Genomic DNA, 15299 nt, shown 5'->3' on the forward strand with positions numbered 1-15299 from the left:
AGACCAATCCACTTCGAGTGTAAACTAAATGAGCCAATGCACATTGGCATGCGATGATTGCATCCAGCTGCCGCTGATCGCAGCGCGAGTATAACTAGGCAGCAGGTGCAACGCATACTCAGGTTTTCGCTGAGGAGCCGAGCCGGTGCCCCGGCCACTCAGCAGTGGTACAGCAGCTGTGGCGACGGGACTTGACGTCTCCGTTCCCTCCTTCAGGGAACGAGGGTTACATACGTAACCGAGGTGTTCCCTTTCAGTCGGTCACTCTCGACGTCATGTCGGTAATGACCGACCTTGGGATCCCTACCAAAGCGCCACAGATGCTGCCACTTCCAGTGTCCTGTGCGAGTCTCCTGCTCCCCCTTTTCGGCGTAGGCCGGGGCTCGCAACAAGAAGACCAGTCACTGTTTGTTGTAGCACTACCCACTCAGTGAAATTGGATAACACTGGGAAAACATACCCGTTCCACTTGGAACAGGAACGTTGCGGAAGCCCCATCCTTCCCGAAGGAAGTTTCGGAAGCTCTTACAGATATGAACAACAGTTTAGGTGCATATGGAAGATTAGAGATGTTTATAACCCTCTTGGAAATGGCAGAAGTCTGCCGGGGAAACACGGGGCTCTGAGGCTATACCGTGGACTTTACACATATGGGATCCACTCAGGTCTCTAAATATTGAACCCAGCCCTCTACTGGTTCTCACAGATTCATCGAGTGAGGGCCTGGCGCCGGACATTCTGCCACGTCTGGCTGCCGAGGGGATGGAGGAGCTCTACAGGGTCTACCGTATGGACTCTCTGGAACGGTTTAGCAAGCCGACACTAAACCGGGGCCTCTCAGTGCTTCTACCCGTTTGAGGGCTATAGAATCTAACGAATGTGTTGGGGGTCGCCCAGCCTGCAGCTCTACAAATATCTGTCAGTGAGGCACCATGAGCCAGCGCCCACGAGGATGCAACACTTCTAGTAGAGTGAGCTCGCAACCTGAGCAGGCAAGGTTCACCCTGTGACTGATAAGCCAGGGTGATGGCATCCACTATCCAGTTGGCCATCCTCTGCTTAGAGACGGCATTCCCCTTCTGCCGGCCTCCGTGACAGACAAAGAGCTGGTCTGAGGTCCTAAAGCTTTGCGTCCGGTCTACGTAGCATCTCAAGGATCGGACGGGACAAAGCAAAGGTAGGGCTGGGTCTGCCTTCTCCGGGGGCAGCGCTTGCAGGTTCACTACTTGATCCCTGAAGGGGGTAGTAGGAACCTTGGGCACATAGCTGGGCCGGGGCCTCAGGATTACCTGGGAGTCAGCCGGCCCAAACTCTAGGCACGATTTGTCGACTGAAAATGCGTGCAGGTCCCCTACCCTCTTGATGGAGGCCAATGCAATCAGGAGCAGAGTTTTCATTGAAAGAAACTTTAACTCGACTGACTGCAAGGGCTCAAATGGGCCCTGCTGTAGTGCTTTGAGCACTAGAGACAGGTCCCAAGAGTGTATAGAGGGGGGCTGGGGAGGATTTAAACTTCTCGCCCCCCTAAGGAGCCTGACGACCAAGTCATGCCTCCCTACCGACTTTCCTTCCACAGGGCCATGATACGCAGCAATCGCAGCCACATAGACTTTAAGGGTGGAGGGAGACAGCCTTCGCGCCAACCCTTGCTGCAAAAAGGACAGCACGACTCTGATCGGGCATCTACGGGGGTCCTCTCGGTGAAAAAAACACCACACAACGAACAGGTTCCACTTCAAGGCATAAGTGCTCGTAGACGGTGCGCTTGCCGAAGTGATGGTGTCTACTACCTCTTGGGGTAGGTCACCTAGAACCTCCGCATCCCATCCAGGGACCAGATGTGAAGTTTCCAGAGGCCTGGACGCGGGTGCCAAAGGGTGCCCCGTCTCTGAGTCAGTAGATCCTTCCTCAGAGGAATCTGCCAGGGAGGGGCTGTCACAAGGAGTATTAGTTCCGGGAACCAGGTCCAAGTGGGCCAGTAGGGCGCCACAAGCAGGACCTGCTCCTCGCCCTCCCTGATCTTGCACAGTGTCTGTGCGAGAAGGCTCACTGGGGGAAACACATACTTGCGAAGGCCCCGCGGCCAGCTGTGTGCCAGTGCGTCCGTGCCGAGTGTTCCCTCGGTCAGGGAGTAAAACAACTGGCAGTGAGAAGTCTCTGGAGAGGCAAACAGGCCTACCTGAGCGGCTCCAAAACGTCTCCAAATCAGCTGGACCATCTGGGGATGGAGTCTTCACTCTCCGGGGAGCGCAGCTCGTGACAGTTCGTTGGCTGCACGGTTGAGCAGACCCGGAATGTGAATGGCACGAAGCAACCTCAGATGCTTCTGACTCCAGAGGAGGAGGTGGCGGGCGAGTTGCGACATGCGACGGGACATGCGACTAATTTCATTCATTCACATTCTGTAAGTTTTACGACATTTCTAACTCTTTGTATGTACAAATGCAAATGATGGTACACAGGGATTTGATAAAAATCTCATTAAGTTTTACTTATTTTGTTTTCAAGATCTGTAGTCTGTGGCCATAAACCCTTCCTTTTTTGTAAAGCAGAGAAAAGACGAGAGACTTTCTAATGTTATAATTGGGTCATAGAGGCCTTCCTTATCTTTTTTGTAATCCACATCAAGCTTTTGAGAAGTCTAGAGAATAAATCATCAAACGGGACAGTACTAGCACAACGTAAACTCAGGGCCACAGCGCAACTCATCATTCTGTTCTCGTCCGGCTATAATTGGTATGTTATTATTTGGAACAGAATCATGGTGCAATCCATCAATACATTTTTTCTTCCTTTTTTCGACAACGTCCCATCCATCACTACCACTCTGCCATCCTGTCTTCAACTCTCTGAATCGTTGCGCTCTTTCTCACTTCCTCATGCCTGTTTGTGCACAGGTGTGATAGCTCTGTTCTGCCGCCAGTATGACATCATCAAAGACAACGAGCCCAACAATAACAAGGACAAAGCCAAGAACTCGTCAGAGTGCAGTACCCCAGAGCACCCTACGGGGGGACTACTGCGCAGCAAGGTCTAATTACGCCTTCCCCTGTCGGCAATAATAGGCTTTAGCCTCAGGACAGGTATGTTCACTTGTTTGTGTGCTTGCTTGACAGAACTAAAAATACAAAAATATCACATTAAGTTTGATCTTTTGTTGCTTGGTAGTTTTTAAGAAATGTTTTATTGTTGGCCTTTCTTATACAAACCATTTTACTCACCATTGATAGGATGTTATGGTTACAAATCAAAGGTATTGATGTTCCTCATTGTAGTTCTAAACTGTTAAACCAAAGTATTTAACTTCTGATAGCCTGGACCGTCCAGACTCTATTTATCTAATGTGCACTGTCTTTGTTTTTGTTTTTGTTTTTTTGTAAACTTTATACAGTACCTTTTGAATTTAATAATTAAAAATATATATCTATATTTTTAATGTACAATAAGATTTAAAAAGTTGGGGTTAGAGTTGCATTAGACTAATCAAATGTGACAGTAAAGACATTCAAAATGTTACAAAATTATTGTTGTTTGTTTGGAAACTTTCTATTTATCAAATAATCCTGAAAAAATAGTATCACGATTTCCACAGAATATGAAGCAGCACAACTGTTTTCAACATTGATAATAAGAAGAAATGTTTCTTGAGCAGCAAATCAGCATATTAGAATGATTTCTGAAGGGTCATGGGACACTGAAGACTGGAGTAATAAAATAAAGTAATACAATTCAGCTTTGCATCAAAGGAATAAATTACATTTTATATTAAATATATTAAAATATATTATAAATTGTAATATTTCTGAATATTACTGTGTTTACCGTTAATCGTTTTAAAATACTTGATCAAATAAATGCAGTCTTGGTGAGCATAAGATACTTTTGTATAAAAAATAAATAAATAAAAATCCTACTGACTCCAAACTTTTGAATGGTAGTTTATGTATAAATGTAATATAATTATTTTTTTATATTATATTATATTAGAAATCATATTTTATAATTCTATATTTTATAATTTTTGGATTAAAGTTTGAAAAATTAACAATGAATTTTGATTTTTAGATGGGTTTGTCTTCCTGGCATAATACTCTAATAAGCATAAATTAACATATCACAAAAAGGAGCGATTAGATAGTTCATTTTTAATCATTTTAAACAATTTGTAGCTATGCTTTTCAGTATTAAATTAATTAGAAGTATGTTTACAATTGACATTTCTCTCACTTTGTCCACCATTTTGGATTTATTGGACTGCTCATCGCAATGCATTCTTGTCCACAAAGGATTCATGCGATGCTAATATAATTATGCCGCCTACCTTTTAGAACAGGCTTTGTGTCAATGGCAGATCCATGATGCCTTAAATTGCTGCCTAGGCTGATTCCTGTGTGCAGCCGACTGACAATAAGACACACATTTAGTGTCCTAAGCTCACCTAAAATTTGAACACTGTTCTTTTACTGCCTTGCAAGCAATAGTTATATCTCCTTGAGGAAATGCAGTCTAACTCTCATTTTGTTTTGTCTTCCCCAAAGTGCTCTGAGACAAAACAAGTAAGCCATCAAATCACAAAGTTGTGAAGCCCACCTCTCATCCTCAATCAAACGACATTTTAGTATTCCCATCGACCAACATGAACTCTTTGGTGCTTGTCTGTTTGGCACACTGACACAAACTTGAGGACGAAATGGACAAGATGGTTCCAGAACTGGAAGCTTGAGCCGTTTGAAGCGAGTTATTGAGTTTCGATCCACGGCTGCCTCAGCTGAAGGACTCAAACGCCGTTGCTGTGAGCTGGAAAACCAGAGACCAGAGAGGAGTGTCTTCGGCTCCTGTGTAGACTCACAGAGATAAGGAGAAACCTGCCACCCCACATAAACCAGGAAGGTGTGTTGTGAAAAAGAAGCAAGAGCGTTTTTTCTGAGCTCACCGTCATTATCAGCTCCGAACCAGGATCAGGTCTCTGACAGGGATGACATTACGATACTTCACTATCTCTCCATACTCGTCGCTATCTTGTGTATTCGGTTCCTTCTTTCTCACATGTAGTTTCGATTTCTTTACTCCATTATCCTCCCTCCAGCAGCCAATCATGGACAGTCTAGCTAATTTGATGTGGTTTAATTGGTGCGGTGGGATCTTTCTTCTCAGCACTCTCGCTCTCAGGGCATTCAGGAAAACATCCACATGAAAAACGATGGACCACATCGGCCGCGTCGCATTCACTCACCTGCGGCCCAATCACAACGAACTACACATCAGCCGTTGATGATGAAGAGCTCCATATTATAATAGTGATAGAAAACGTATTTAACCGCTTGTGTGTCTCAAGTAAATCAACAGCTTGCTGTCTCTAATGAGCACATTACTGTACAGTGATGGTTAATTTGGTCCTCATATTACATTCATGATTAGCATATTGGTCACGAGTATGGCTATTTACCGCTCTTATGTGCCACTATGATATAGATTTGGGTGCCTTTTTTTCTACAGGCTTTTCTTTTAGATTTCTTTCCCTTTAAACAATTCAGTCTTAAGGTCGACATGAAATCAAAGCGGACCCTGTTTACTTTCATACTACACCTTCCAAGTCTTATTGGGAGTGATTCTTCTGATTCTCTTCCAGAGTTAAAAATAAGCTTCTTTGCAATCCATTCAATTCTTGATTGATAATCCCATCCTTTTTTCTTACTGGTTCAATTTCATTTTTAAAAGTAGGCTAGGTGATTTCAGAGAGGCTAGCAATAGCAAGCTAGCTTTGAAAGCATAAGATCCCACCCTCCCTGCAAATCACTCTCCAAAGCCACACCTCCTCCAAAATACATCAACGCGGACCAGAGGCTAATCAGTGACACAATATATATTAAAAAAAATTCCCTCTGGTGTCCCGCACATGAAATGCAGGTTGGAAAAAAACAAGATATCAGCCATGAATTGAGAATTTGTTTCCACATTTAATTAAATCATGGTCACATTTTGCCTAAATTAAAACAAGTGCACAAATTAGTGAAACATGGCCATAAAATAATAAGTTGTGGGAAATAATTCTTAATTATTGGCCATGATATCGTTTTTTTTTTCTCCTGGATTTTATATATGGGACTGCATAAATTTTACACTTTTGATAGTCATGGTTTTTGTTATTTTTCAAATTTATTAATTAATTTTAGCAGTTTTTTAAAATATAAAATCACTTCTAATTTCTGTTGACCATTTAGTTGACAAGAATTGTAAAGATTAAAGGGGTGGTTGATTGCGATTTCACTTTTTTAACGTTAGTTAGTGTGTAATGTTGCTGTTTGAGCATGAACAATATCTGCAAAGTTACAACGCTGAAAAGTCCATGCAAACGGAGATATAGTCTTTTAAAATTATGGCAGTTTAATGCCTACAGAAACGGCTGGTAGGGACTACAACGAGTTACTTCCACACTCTAAAAAATGCTGGGTTAAATACAACCCAGTGCTGGGTAAAATAGGGACAAACCCATCAATTGGGTTGTTTTGACCCAGCGGTTGGGTTACTGGGTCAAAACAACCCAATTGCTGGGTTTGTCCCGATTTTACCCAGCACTGGGTTGTATTTAACCCAGCATTTTGGGTTTGTGACGTCACAACCCCAGGTAAACCCCGCCCCCAGGAACATGCAGCAAAGGGGGCGAGGCCATGTTGTGCTGCTTTAGAGAAGAGGAAGAGAAAACTAGAGGTGCACGTAAAAATCTATTCATATATGAATCGAAATTCTGTCTTCTAACGATTCTAATGGATTCACAATTTTCAAAATCAAGGTTCTAAAGCAGCAGTTCTCAATCCTGTTTCTCGTGTCACCCTACCCTGCTCTGCATCTCTCTCTCTCTCTCTCTCATTCAGATCATCAGCTCAGTTCCAACAAAGAGCTGTTCCATTTATACACTTATTTTCAAATAGCTATGAGAAGCGTTATACATGGACGCGCGTGCGGTTGCTGTACTGTATTACGGTACATTCACACGGTGTGTCGGCGTCGACGCTTGATGGAGGGCGTTTCTGAAGCTTGGTGCTGACGCAACCGTCATAGTGACAACAGCCAATCACATTAGTTTTCTGGTGTTGTATGAACGCGATTGGCTAGCGTCTGCACCAGGGTATTTGCATAAGGCGATCTGATTGGCTGACGCCTGCGTTGGTGCTTGAAAAGTTGAAAAGTTTTCAATTTCTGCCGCGAGCAACGGACTCGACGCGACGGACCCTCAATTCATTTCGGTAACGCTTGACGTCACTCCATTCAAAGTAAACGAGAGGCGTTGACGCCGATGCCCAGTGTGAATGGGGCGTTAAAGCTTTAATCAGGAAAAAAACATATACTGAAAGCTAACAGAAGCAGTAGCATTTACAAATAACAGCGCATCTAAAAGTATGAGACAACAACAAACAAAAAACTCAATCGGGCTCAAATTGATAAGCAATATTGAGACGCCATTGTTTACAACACAACTGGAGCACATGCCGCTGAGGTGAGGGCGTTACATTTAGACATGCACTAGAGGCGGTTTAGCCAAATCACAACACACTGGACCAGCTAACCAATCAGAGCCCATCCCATATTTCTGAGGGAGGGGCTTAATAAAACCAGGAAATGATCAGCACATTTATAGGAGAAGGGACAGAGCAGTGTAGAATAAAGGTAAATGATGTGAAAAATAATGCGTTTTTTTTAATTTATTTTTTTTAACGAAGCATTAACACGTTAGACTGCACCCCATAAACACAATCGAGCCTAGAAAAAAAACAGTCAGCCACCCCTTTAAAACAAATATTCAAACATTTTATATATGATCATCAGATTATTACCTCACCAAACAAGAAACGGTGCACTCTTAAAAATAAAGGTGCTTCACGATGCCATAGAAAAACCTTTTTGTCTAAATGGTTCCATAAAGAACCTTTAACATCTGAAGAACCTTTCTGTTTCACAAAAAGTTCTTTGTGATGAAAGAAAGTTCTTCAGATTATAAAAAGGTAAGAAAGAGATGGTTCTTTAAAGAACTATTGACTGAATGGTTCTTTGTGGAACCAAATATGGTTCTTCTATGGCATCGCTGTGAAGAAAGTACCTTTATTTTTAAGAGTGTAAGTATATTAAACTGCTAGCAAAGCACTTCAGTTTAATAGATTTTTTATTCAGCTGATCATTATGGAATTAGATTTTTCTAAGATTTGTTCTTCAAAATCATTACTTCATTGCTAGCGTTCTGTGGTGTTGTTTTTATCATTTCCAGTCATTTTTAGTTAAAAATAACCATTTAATTATCATCATGATGCTCATTTTTTCATCTTTTTTTTCATTATTGTAGAGAAAATGGTAAAAAAGCTCTTTGTAAACAAACATTTTGTCAGTAATTTGGTTGACAAGATCACATTACAAAAGTAAAAAGGGTTGTGAGCACATTTCATGTCGACTTTAAATTCCCTCTCATTAAGAAGTATAACTTATAAGAAGTGTTCTTTTTGACAATTCAAGCAAAATGTACTTGCGAGCAGTCTGACTACAAAATAGTCTTGACCGTTCGTGTACTGTCTGACGGGATAGTGTCCTTATCAGCTAAACCGAATAAGTCCTCACATGTCAGGAATGAAGAATTGTGGGAATGCAGGTCAGAGGTCTAGAAAACATCGATTCCCTCAGCCGCTGGTCATTCGGGACTCCACACGATCTGAGTTCAGTTCGACATTGCAGCAGTTCGACTTTAATAAGGTTACAGACCGTATGCATTTCCCAAGGACGCATGTTAGACTGTTAGTATCTGATCTGAAGAACAAAACCTCCCATTAATCTCCAAACCAATGTACACAATGAGCAGTGGAACTGGAGTAGAGCAATCTCATTTTTCAAACGCATAGAAGAGTGTAAAAGTTAATACGTCTATATACTTTATGAGTATAGAGTACTTCAGGTTGGGTGGCCATTCATATTCAAAAGCCCTCATTGTGGGGATGGAGTGCACCATTAATCAAGCGTGTTGAAAGGCACCTGAAGGAATCTCAGAACAATTAAACATCCCCGCATTGGTGACCATTACCTCCCCGTCTCTATCACCATGGCGACAGGCTAACGGACTGTCCTCTCTCTCCACTGCCATCTACGAGTCATCCGCACCTTCGTTTTTCATTCCCGCCAGAGGAGGAAAGCGTATATTTCTTCTTTAATGACTGCTAATTAACCTTGGCCATGGGGAAGAGAGCTCAGGCAGACTGCTGGGTGAAAAATGGCTCATATCAATATTCTGTCTGAGCGGCTTACGCAGAAGAACAGAAGGCTGGGTGTGAGGACTGGCTTAAACCAGAGAGGACCGGCCACGTGTTTTCTCTTCAGAGATGCGTCGAGGTTTTGGGTCCTGTATTAACCTGCAGCACTTTCATTCAGATTATTGGTCATTTAATGTGACACAAGAGACATAATGAACAGATATGGGCTTTGTTCGGAGTGTGGAATACTAGTGTGCTGCTTACTGCTTGCTTTCCAATTTATGGAAAAATGTCTGTTTCAAATAATGAAGAATGAGATGTTAAAAATCACAGCTGGTTAATTCATCACACTGTGAATGGAAGATTGAGTTTGTATTCTTTGCTGTTTGCCATATTACATACTGCATATTTTGGCAAATCTTATCAAACCTATTCATGTCTGGGTCATATTTTAGCCCAAACTCTAAAGAAAGAAATGAAATATATTTATAAATAATATCAAGCTAAATATTATTATAGTATTTACGGTGATATTATTATTATTATTATTTTTAAAATATTAACCAATTTGAAAATGTTTACAAGATTCACATAATACCACTCAACAGTTGAACTTTCTACTCATCAGAGAATCCTAAAAAAAAAATATGATGGTATGCACAAAAATATCAAGCAGCACAACATTGATAATAATAAGCAATGTTTCTTGAGCAGCAAATCAGCATATTAGAATGATTTCACAAGGATTATGTGATACTGAAGACTGGAGTAATGATGCTGAAAATTCAGTTTTGACATTTGACACAGGAATAAATTGCATTTTAAAATATGTTATAATAAAAAAAAAAACAGGTATTTTAAATTGTAATAATATTTTAAAATTGTACTGTTTTTACTGTATTTTTAATCAAATAAATGCAGCCTTGGTGAATACAAAAAACTTCTTTTCAAAAAACATTTTCAAACTCTTAACAGCCCCAAACTTTTGAACGATTGTGTGCATGATGGTAGGATTTTTATTCTGCCTATAAAAAAAAATAAAAAAAACAAGTTTCAGGAAGTTATCATAATGCATTAAGATGCATTTTGAATCAGAATTTTGAGAGAGAAAAAAAATCTTAATTGTCATGAAAAATATATCAATGGTCCTAAAATAGGCTTTATATTATGCAAATTAGATGTTTAATCGTATAATCGAACATTTTATAAGATTTCCCATGCAAACTGAATATTAATATAGTATTATGCTATTCCGAACACAGCCATACTCATACAAATCAGCTTACATTGTTCCCCTGCATATGAAAACCAGCAGTCAACACTAATAGAGTGTCAAGCGATCAGGATTCACATGAGCAGTTTGAAATGATTTCAGAATGAGCAATGTATTCCCCTCCTGCGATCCAAGCTTATCCCATTCTTTACTTCCAAAGTCCTTTCAAAGAGAAATCTCCAAAGAACGAGAGCAAACGTCTGGATTTAAGAGAGGCAGCTCATTTGCTACTTATTGAAGAGAATAATTCTCCTGTTAGTGACACTCGAGAGAGCTTTCGCAGGCTGCACATTTGGAGAGATTTAGGAAATGTAATCACATTTTGCGCTCCCGTGCTTGTGTTATCAGTTAGAAAAGCTGGACGGGCTTCTGGTGCTCGTCTCATGACGGAGACTGAAACACAAACACACAGACACAAATAGCTCAACTAATTTGAGAAGCTTAGGGTTAGGTGATGTTATTTCCTCACCCTCATGTCCTTCCAAACCCATCTGACCCATATTCGTTCAATATGAAGAAGAAATCTAGCAGAATGTCCAAGCCGATGTTTCCATATCAAGTGGATGGGGACCAAAGACTATGGGAATGAGCAGCTTGAACATTCTGCTAAATTTCTCCATTTGTGTTCTACACAAGAAAGTCACACTTATAGGGTTAAAACAGCATGAGAGAGTAAATAATAACAGAATTTTCATTTTTGGGTGAACTATCACTTTAAGAAGCAACAACCACATGGTCTAAATGCTTAAATGAGCTTAACATGTTTCCCCTCATTGTAGAGTAGAAAGTTTCAGATTATCATCATAACTGTCAGGATTTACTAGCTGACGGATATAAAACAGGTATAATTTTTAAGTTTAGAAAATTCATTTTCATTAGATTTGCAAACTCTGACATTCCTACAACTTTTGCTCCCACTATTTTCAATGTCTTAAAGGGATTGGTTCGCCCCAAAAAATGAAACTTTTGCCATAATTTCCTCAAAGATCCAAATTCCAATGGCTTCCGTTTTCTGCAGAACACAAAAGAAAGAAGACAAAAATTATATATCATTTAAAAACTGCATGTTGTGTTCACTTGTGTTATCTTTTACTAATATTTAAATTTGTTTGATGATCTGAAACATTAAATTGTGACAAACATGCAAAAAAATGAGAAATCAGGAAGGGGGCCAACACTTTTTCACACCACTGTATATATATATATGGATCACATGAAATCTATTCAAATGTCAGTCAAATTTTACCTCAAAATCTAAATAAAGAAATGATATTTAGCTTATTAAGAGGTTTTTGCTTGAAATTAAGCTGCATTTTCTTTATTGTAAGGTGAAATTTTTTTTTTAAATAAAATGACAATTGTATGTATAAAATATTAATACATAACCGTAGTATTTTATACTGCCTTTAAATACAAATATTTAAATGACTATAAAACAATTTGGATGCATTAAATTGATCAAAAGACTTTTATGTGACAAAAGATTTCCCTTTCAAATAAATGCTGTTCTTTTGAACTTTAAATTCATCAAAACAATCCTGGAAAAAAAGAAAGAAAAAAGACCACGGTTTTCACAAAAATATTAAGCAGCACACCGTTTTCAATGATAATAAGAAATAATTCTTCCACTCTATGGACAAAAACAGTTCAAACATATCTTCTTTTGTGTTTTGCATAAGAACGAAAGCCATCATTTGAATCTTTGGGTGAACAATCTATATTTGAAGCATCACAAGCGTCTTTGAAGATTGAGAAGAAAAAGTTCAGTCCCTGTTTAAAATCAGAAACAAAAATAGGCCCCACGTTACTATTTCTATCAGCCTGTCATGATGAGGAACAAACAGCCTTGAGTGCAGTGATAGAGCATGTGTATGCTTATGTTAAGCTTCTGTGAATCAATGCATTGGCCTGTGTATGGACATGTGTATTGACAGTCTGTGTGAAATCATCCTTTCACTCAGCATACAGTTACACACCATAACTTAAAATAAGGTGTCAGGTTAAGATTATGCTACATTAAGAGGGTTTCAAATGAGCATTTCTTGTACATAGTTCTGTGTCGTGGCAACTTAGCATTTCCAGTAAAGCATCCTGAATGTCTACAGAAGGCAGAGAGATCATGCCTTAAAGAACCCAAATGAATGAGATGAACTCGGTAGACGTGACGGCTGGAGTCAGAGCGGTGCATAACCAACGTGACGATGACATTCGTTCCACATATTTACTATAGCGCATGGATTTCAAAACAGAAGGAATGTTTTATGTAATCCATCGAGTCTATGTTAACTGTTGTTCTTGAACAATGCTTCATGAGGGCTAGCATGTTTCTGCTATTCTACACAGAATTATACAATTTATATGGGCATAAAATAGATAAATGTCTAATTATGTACAACCACAAAAAAATAAAGGATCATGCATTTTCAAGCTAATGTCTGATTCTTTTTTTTTTCCCCTCTAGAAGCCCATTACTGTATATTTTGTAGAAACTACTGTTTAATCTCCCTCCAATTTAGAATGTATTATTTGTCATATGTTTAGTAAACAGGTGGTTACTTGTTGGCTACAAAGTAAGGATTTTATTTATTTATTTTATTATTACTTACCTAGAAGTAACATGTATATTTTTTTATTAAAATTATTTTTCTGTACTTTTTTTCTTTATTTGAAGACAAAAAAAAATGTAAAAGAAAAAAAAAATGTTTTTATTAAAAATGTCTATTTCTATATTTGCTAGAAATATTTATATTTTCAATCAGTTGTTTTCTTTACATTTTTTCCCTTTACAAAATTTAAAACTTTTCCTTCAAAAAATGTCCAATTGAATTTTCAGAGTTATATTTTCATTTTTAGCAAAGCATTTTTATATTTTCTTGAAACAGGCATATTTATATTTGCTAGAAATATTTATATTTTTAATTAGATATGTTTTCTGTACGTTTTTTTTTCCCTCACAAAATTTTCATTTTTCCTTCAAAAAATGTCCAATTGAATTTTCAGAGTTATATTTTAATTTTTAGCATTTTTTTTTTAATTGAAACAGGTAAATTTTTAACATTTAACATTAATAACATTTTAAGTTCTTTACATTTTCCCCCATTGAGAAAAATATATATATTGTAACATTTAAAGTTCTTTAAAATTCGTCAAAAATATTACATAATTATTTTAAATAAAAAAAATATAACTTCTAATACTTTGAGACAAAAATAAATAATATATTAAGACAAAAAAAAAATCTCTAAAATCTCTCTCTCTCTATTTCTTTACAAAGAGAACATTTACAACAAGCTGCAAATTAATTATTCAGCTATTATCAACATCCATAAATTTATAAACACGATTTGCTATGCCATATGATGCAAGGCATTATTGGTTTGAGGTGTCTAGCACATTCTTGCATGCTTTCAAGACCATCACAAACCTTTTTTTGTTGTTGTTGTAGTTTTAGCAAAACCGAATCAATGTTAATCAGCTAAAGAACACGGTCTAATTGCCAAATCAGCAGAATTTGCAACAGCGTGGGATACATCTCAGAAAACCGAATGCTTACCTTTAACAAAGATAAAAATAGATGTACAAGACTCCTAAGATTTCCAGTGACAGCACAGCACTGACCTGCAACAGCAAGCAAATGTTCAGTTAGCTGGCATCAAACCAGCACTTACACGGCCACTTCATCAGAAATAGACTATAAGTGAACATACTCTTCCAGAACAATGGACTGTAATTACTCTAATGTACGGATATCTCTGCATTAGATGACACAAAATCACTTTTATCATTTTCGTAACTACTTTTAATAACTGGGTCATTTTTAGTGAGTGTATGCCACTCGGTTTGATATTTTGTATCTAATGCACTGACATTCATAAATTAAGCATCCAAATCCTTTGTGTAACCACATTGTGCATTTTGTTTGTGGTTACAATACCAATAAAACACTGTCTGTCTCATCAAATCATGATGGTTTAATTATGGACTTCCTCCAAGCTGTTTCTTCAGTAAAAAAAGAAGATGACAGGCTGTATTTAAGCCATCACTGACTAATGAAGAAATAACACTTCACTGACTGTTTAAAAAATGTTTTATGGTAATTTAAACAAATCTGCTATGCACTCCGTATAATATAGCACTAGCGGAACGGTAAGAAATATCCCACAGCCGGCATAAAATTAAAGACCTTCAGCTGGAACTTTTCAGATCGGAGCTATTCATCTGGGTCAAACGTACACAAAGGATGGATGTTATATCAAAAGTACTCAGCAGCTGAGCAGTGAATTATAGAAGATGGCTTCTAAGGTAAAAAATAAAGAAAAAAGTAATGGGCTGCTCGACCGACTCTCTGTGATCAAACCCATCCATCTTGTTCAACCTTGGTGTGTTTAAAGTGCAAGCAAAATCCCATCAGCCATTCACAGACAGTGGCCCTGTGAATACAGATGCCTGTGCACTCCGGACTTTCTGCCCTTTAGGTTTAATCTATTTTTACTGGCTGTAAAGCGTAAGCTTCATCCGTTCTGAACTAGAGACCTTGGCGAAATCGATGGCATTTCACCCACAATTCACCTATATATAGACGAGAGACAGAAAAAGAAATATGACTTGAACATGTCACACAATTTGGAGGGGTACGTTACAGAACGAATGCCAATGAAGTTTGAGGGAAAGTCCTCAGGCGAGAGGATACGGATTGTGTGAGGGGAGAACATTTCTGAAGCTCTGAGCCTCCCACACGTTTTTAGACACGTTTTTGTTTGAGTGTGTGTGCGTGTATTGGTGCGTCAAGGATTCTCTTG

At 38.7% G+C, this 15299-nt stretch overlaps 1 protein-coding gene across 2 annotated transcripts in view; it reads left to right on the forward strand.

Annotated features, from left to right (window-relative positions):
- Positions 1 to 11668, forward strand: part of LOC107745721 (fibronectin type III domain-containing protein 5) — a 40913-nt gene extending 29245 nt beyond the window's left edge. Inside the window, exons 5-7 of one of the 2 annotated variants that reach the window (XR_001640626.1) lie at positions 2898 to 3083; positions 4539 to 4890; positions 11657 to 11668. Coding sequence is in view for 1 of the 2 variants with exons in the window: in XM_016559665.1 (XP_016415151.1) it covers positions 2898 to 3037 (140 nt within the window). In the remaining variant the exon portion in view is untranslated. Of the gene's footprint in view, positions 1 to 2897; positions 3084 to 4538; positions 5708 to 11656 lie in introns of those variants that run through there. The other variant, XM_016559665.1, reaches the window with a different exon arrangement.
- Positions 11669 to 15299: the final 3631 nt, after the last annotated feature.

The sequence above is a fragment of the Sinocyclocheilus rhinocerous genome, unplaced genomic scaffold (assembly GCF_001515625.1).
Source record: "Sinocyclocheilus rhinocerous isolate Xijiao unplaced genomic scaffold, SAMN03320098_v1.1 scaffold2423, whole genome shotgun sequence".
Lineage (NCBI taxonomy): Eukaryota > Metazoa > Chordata > Actinopteri > Cypriniformes > Cyprinidae > Sinocyclocheilus > Sinocyclocheilus rhinocerous.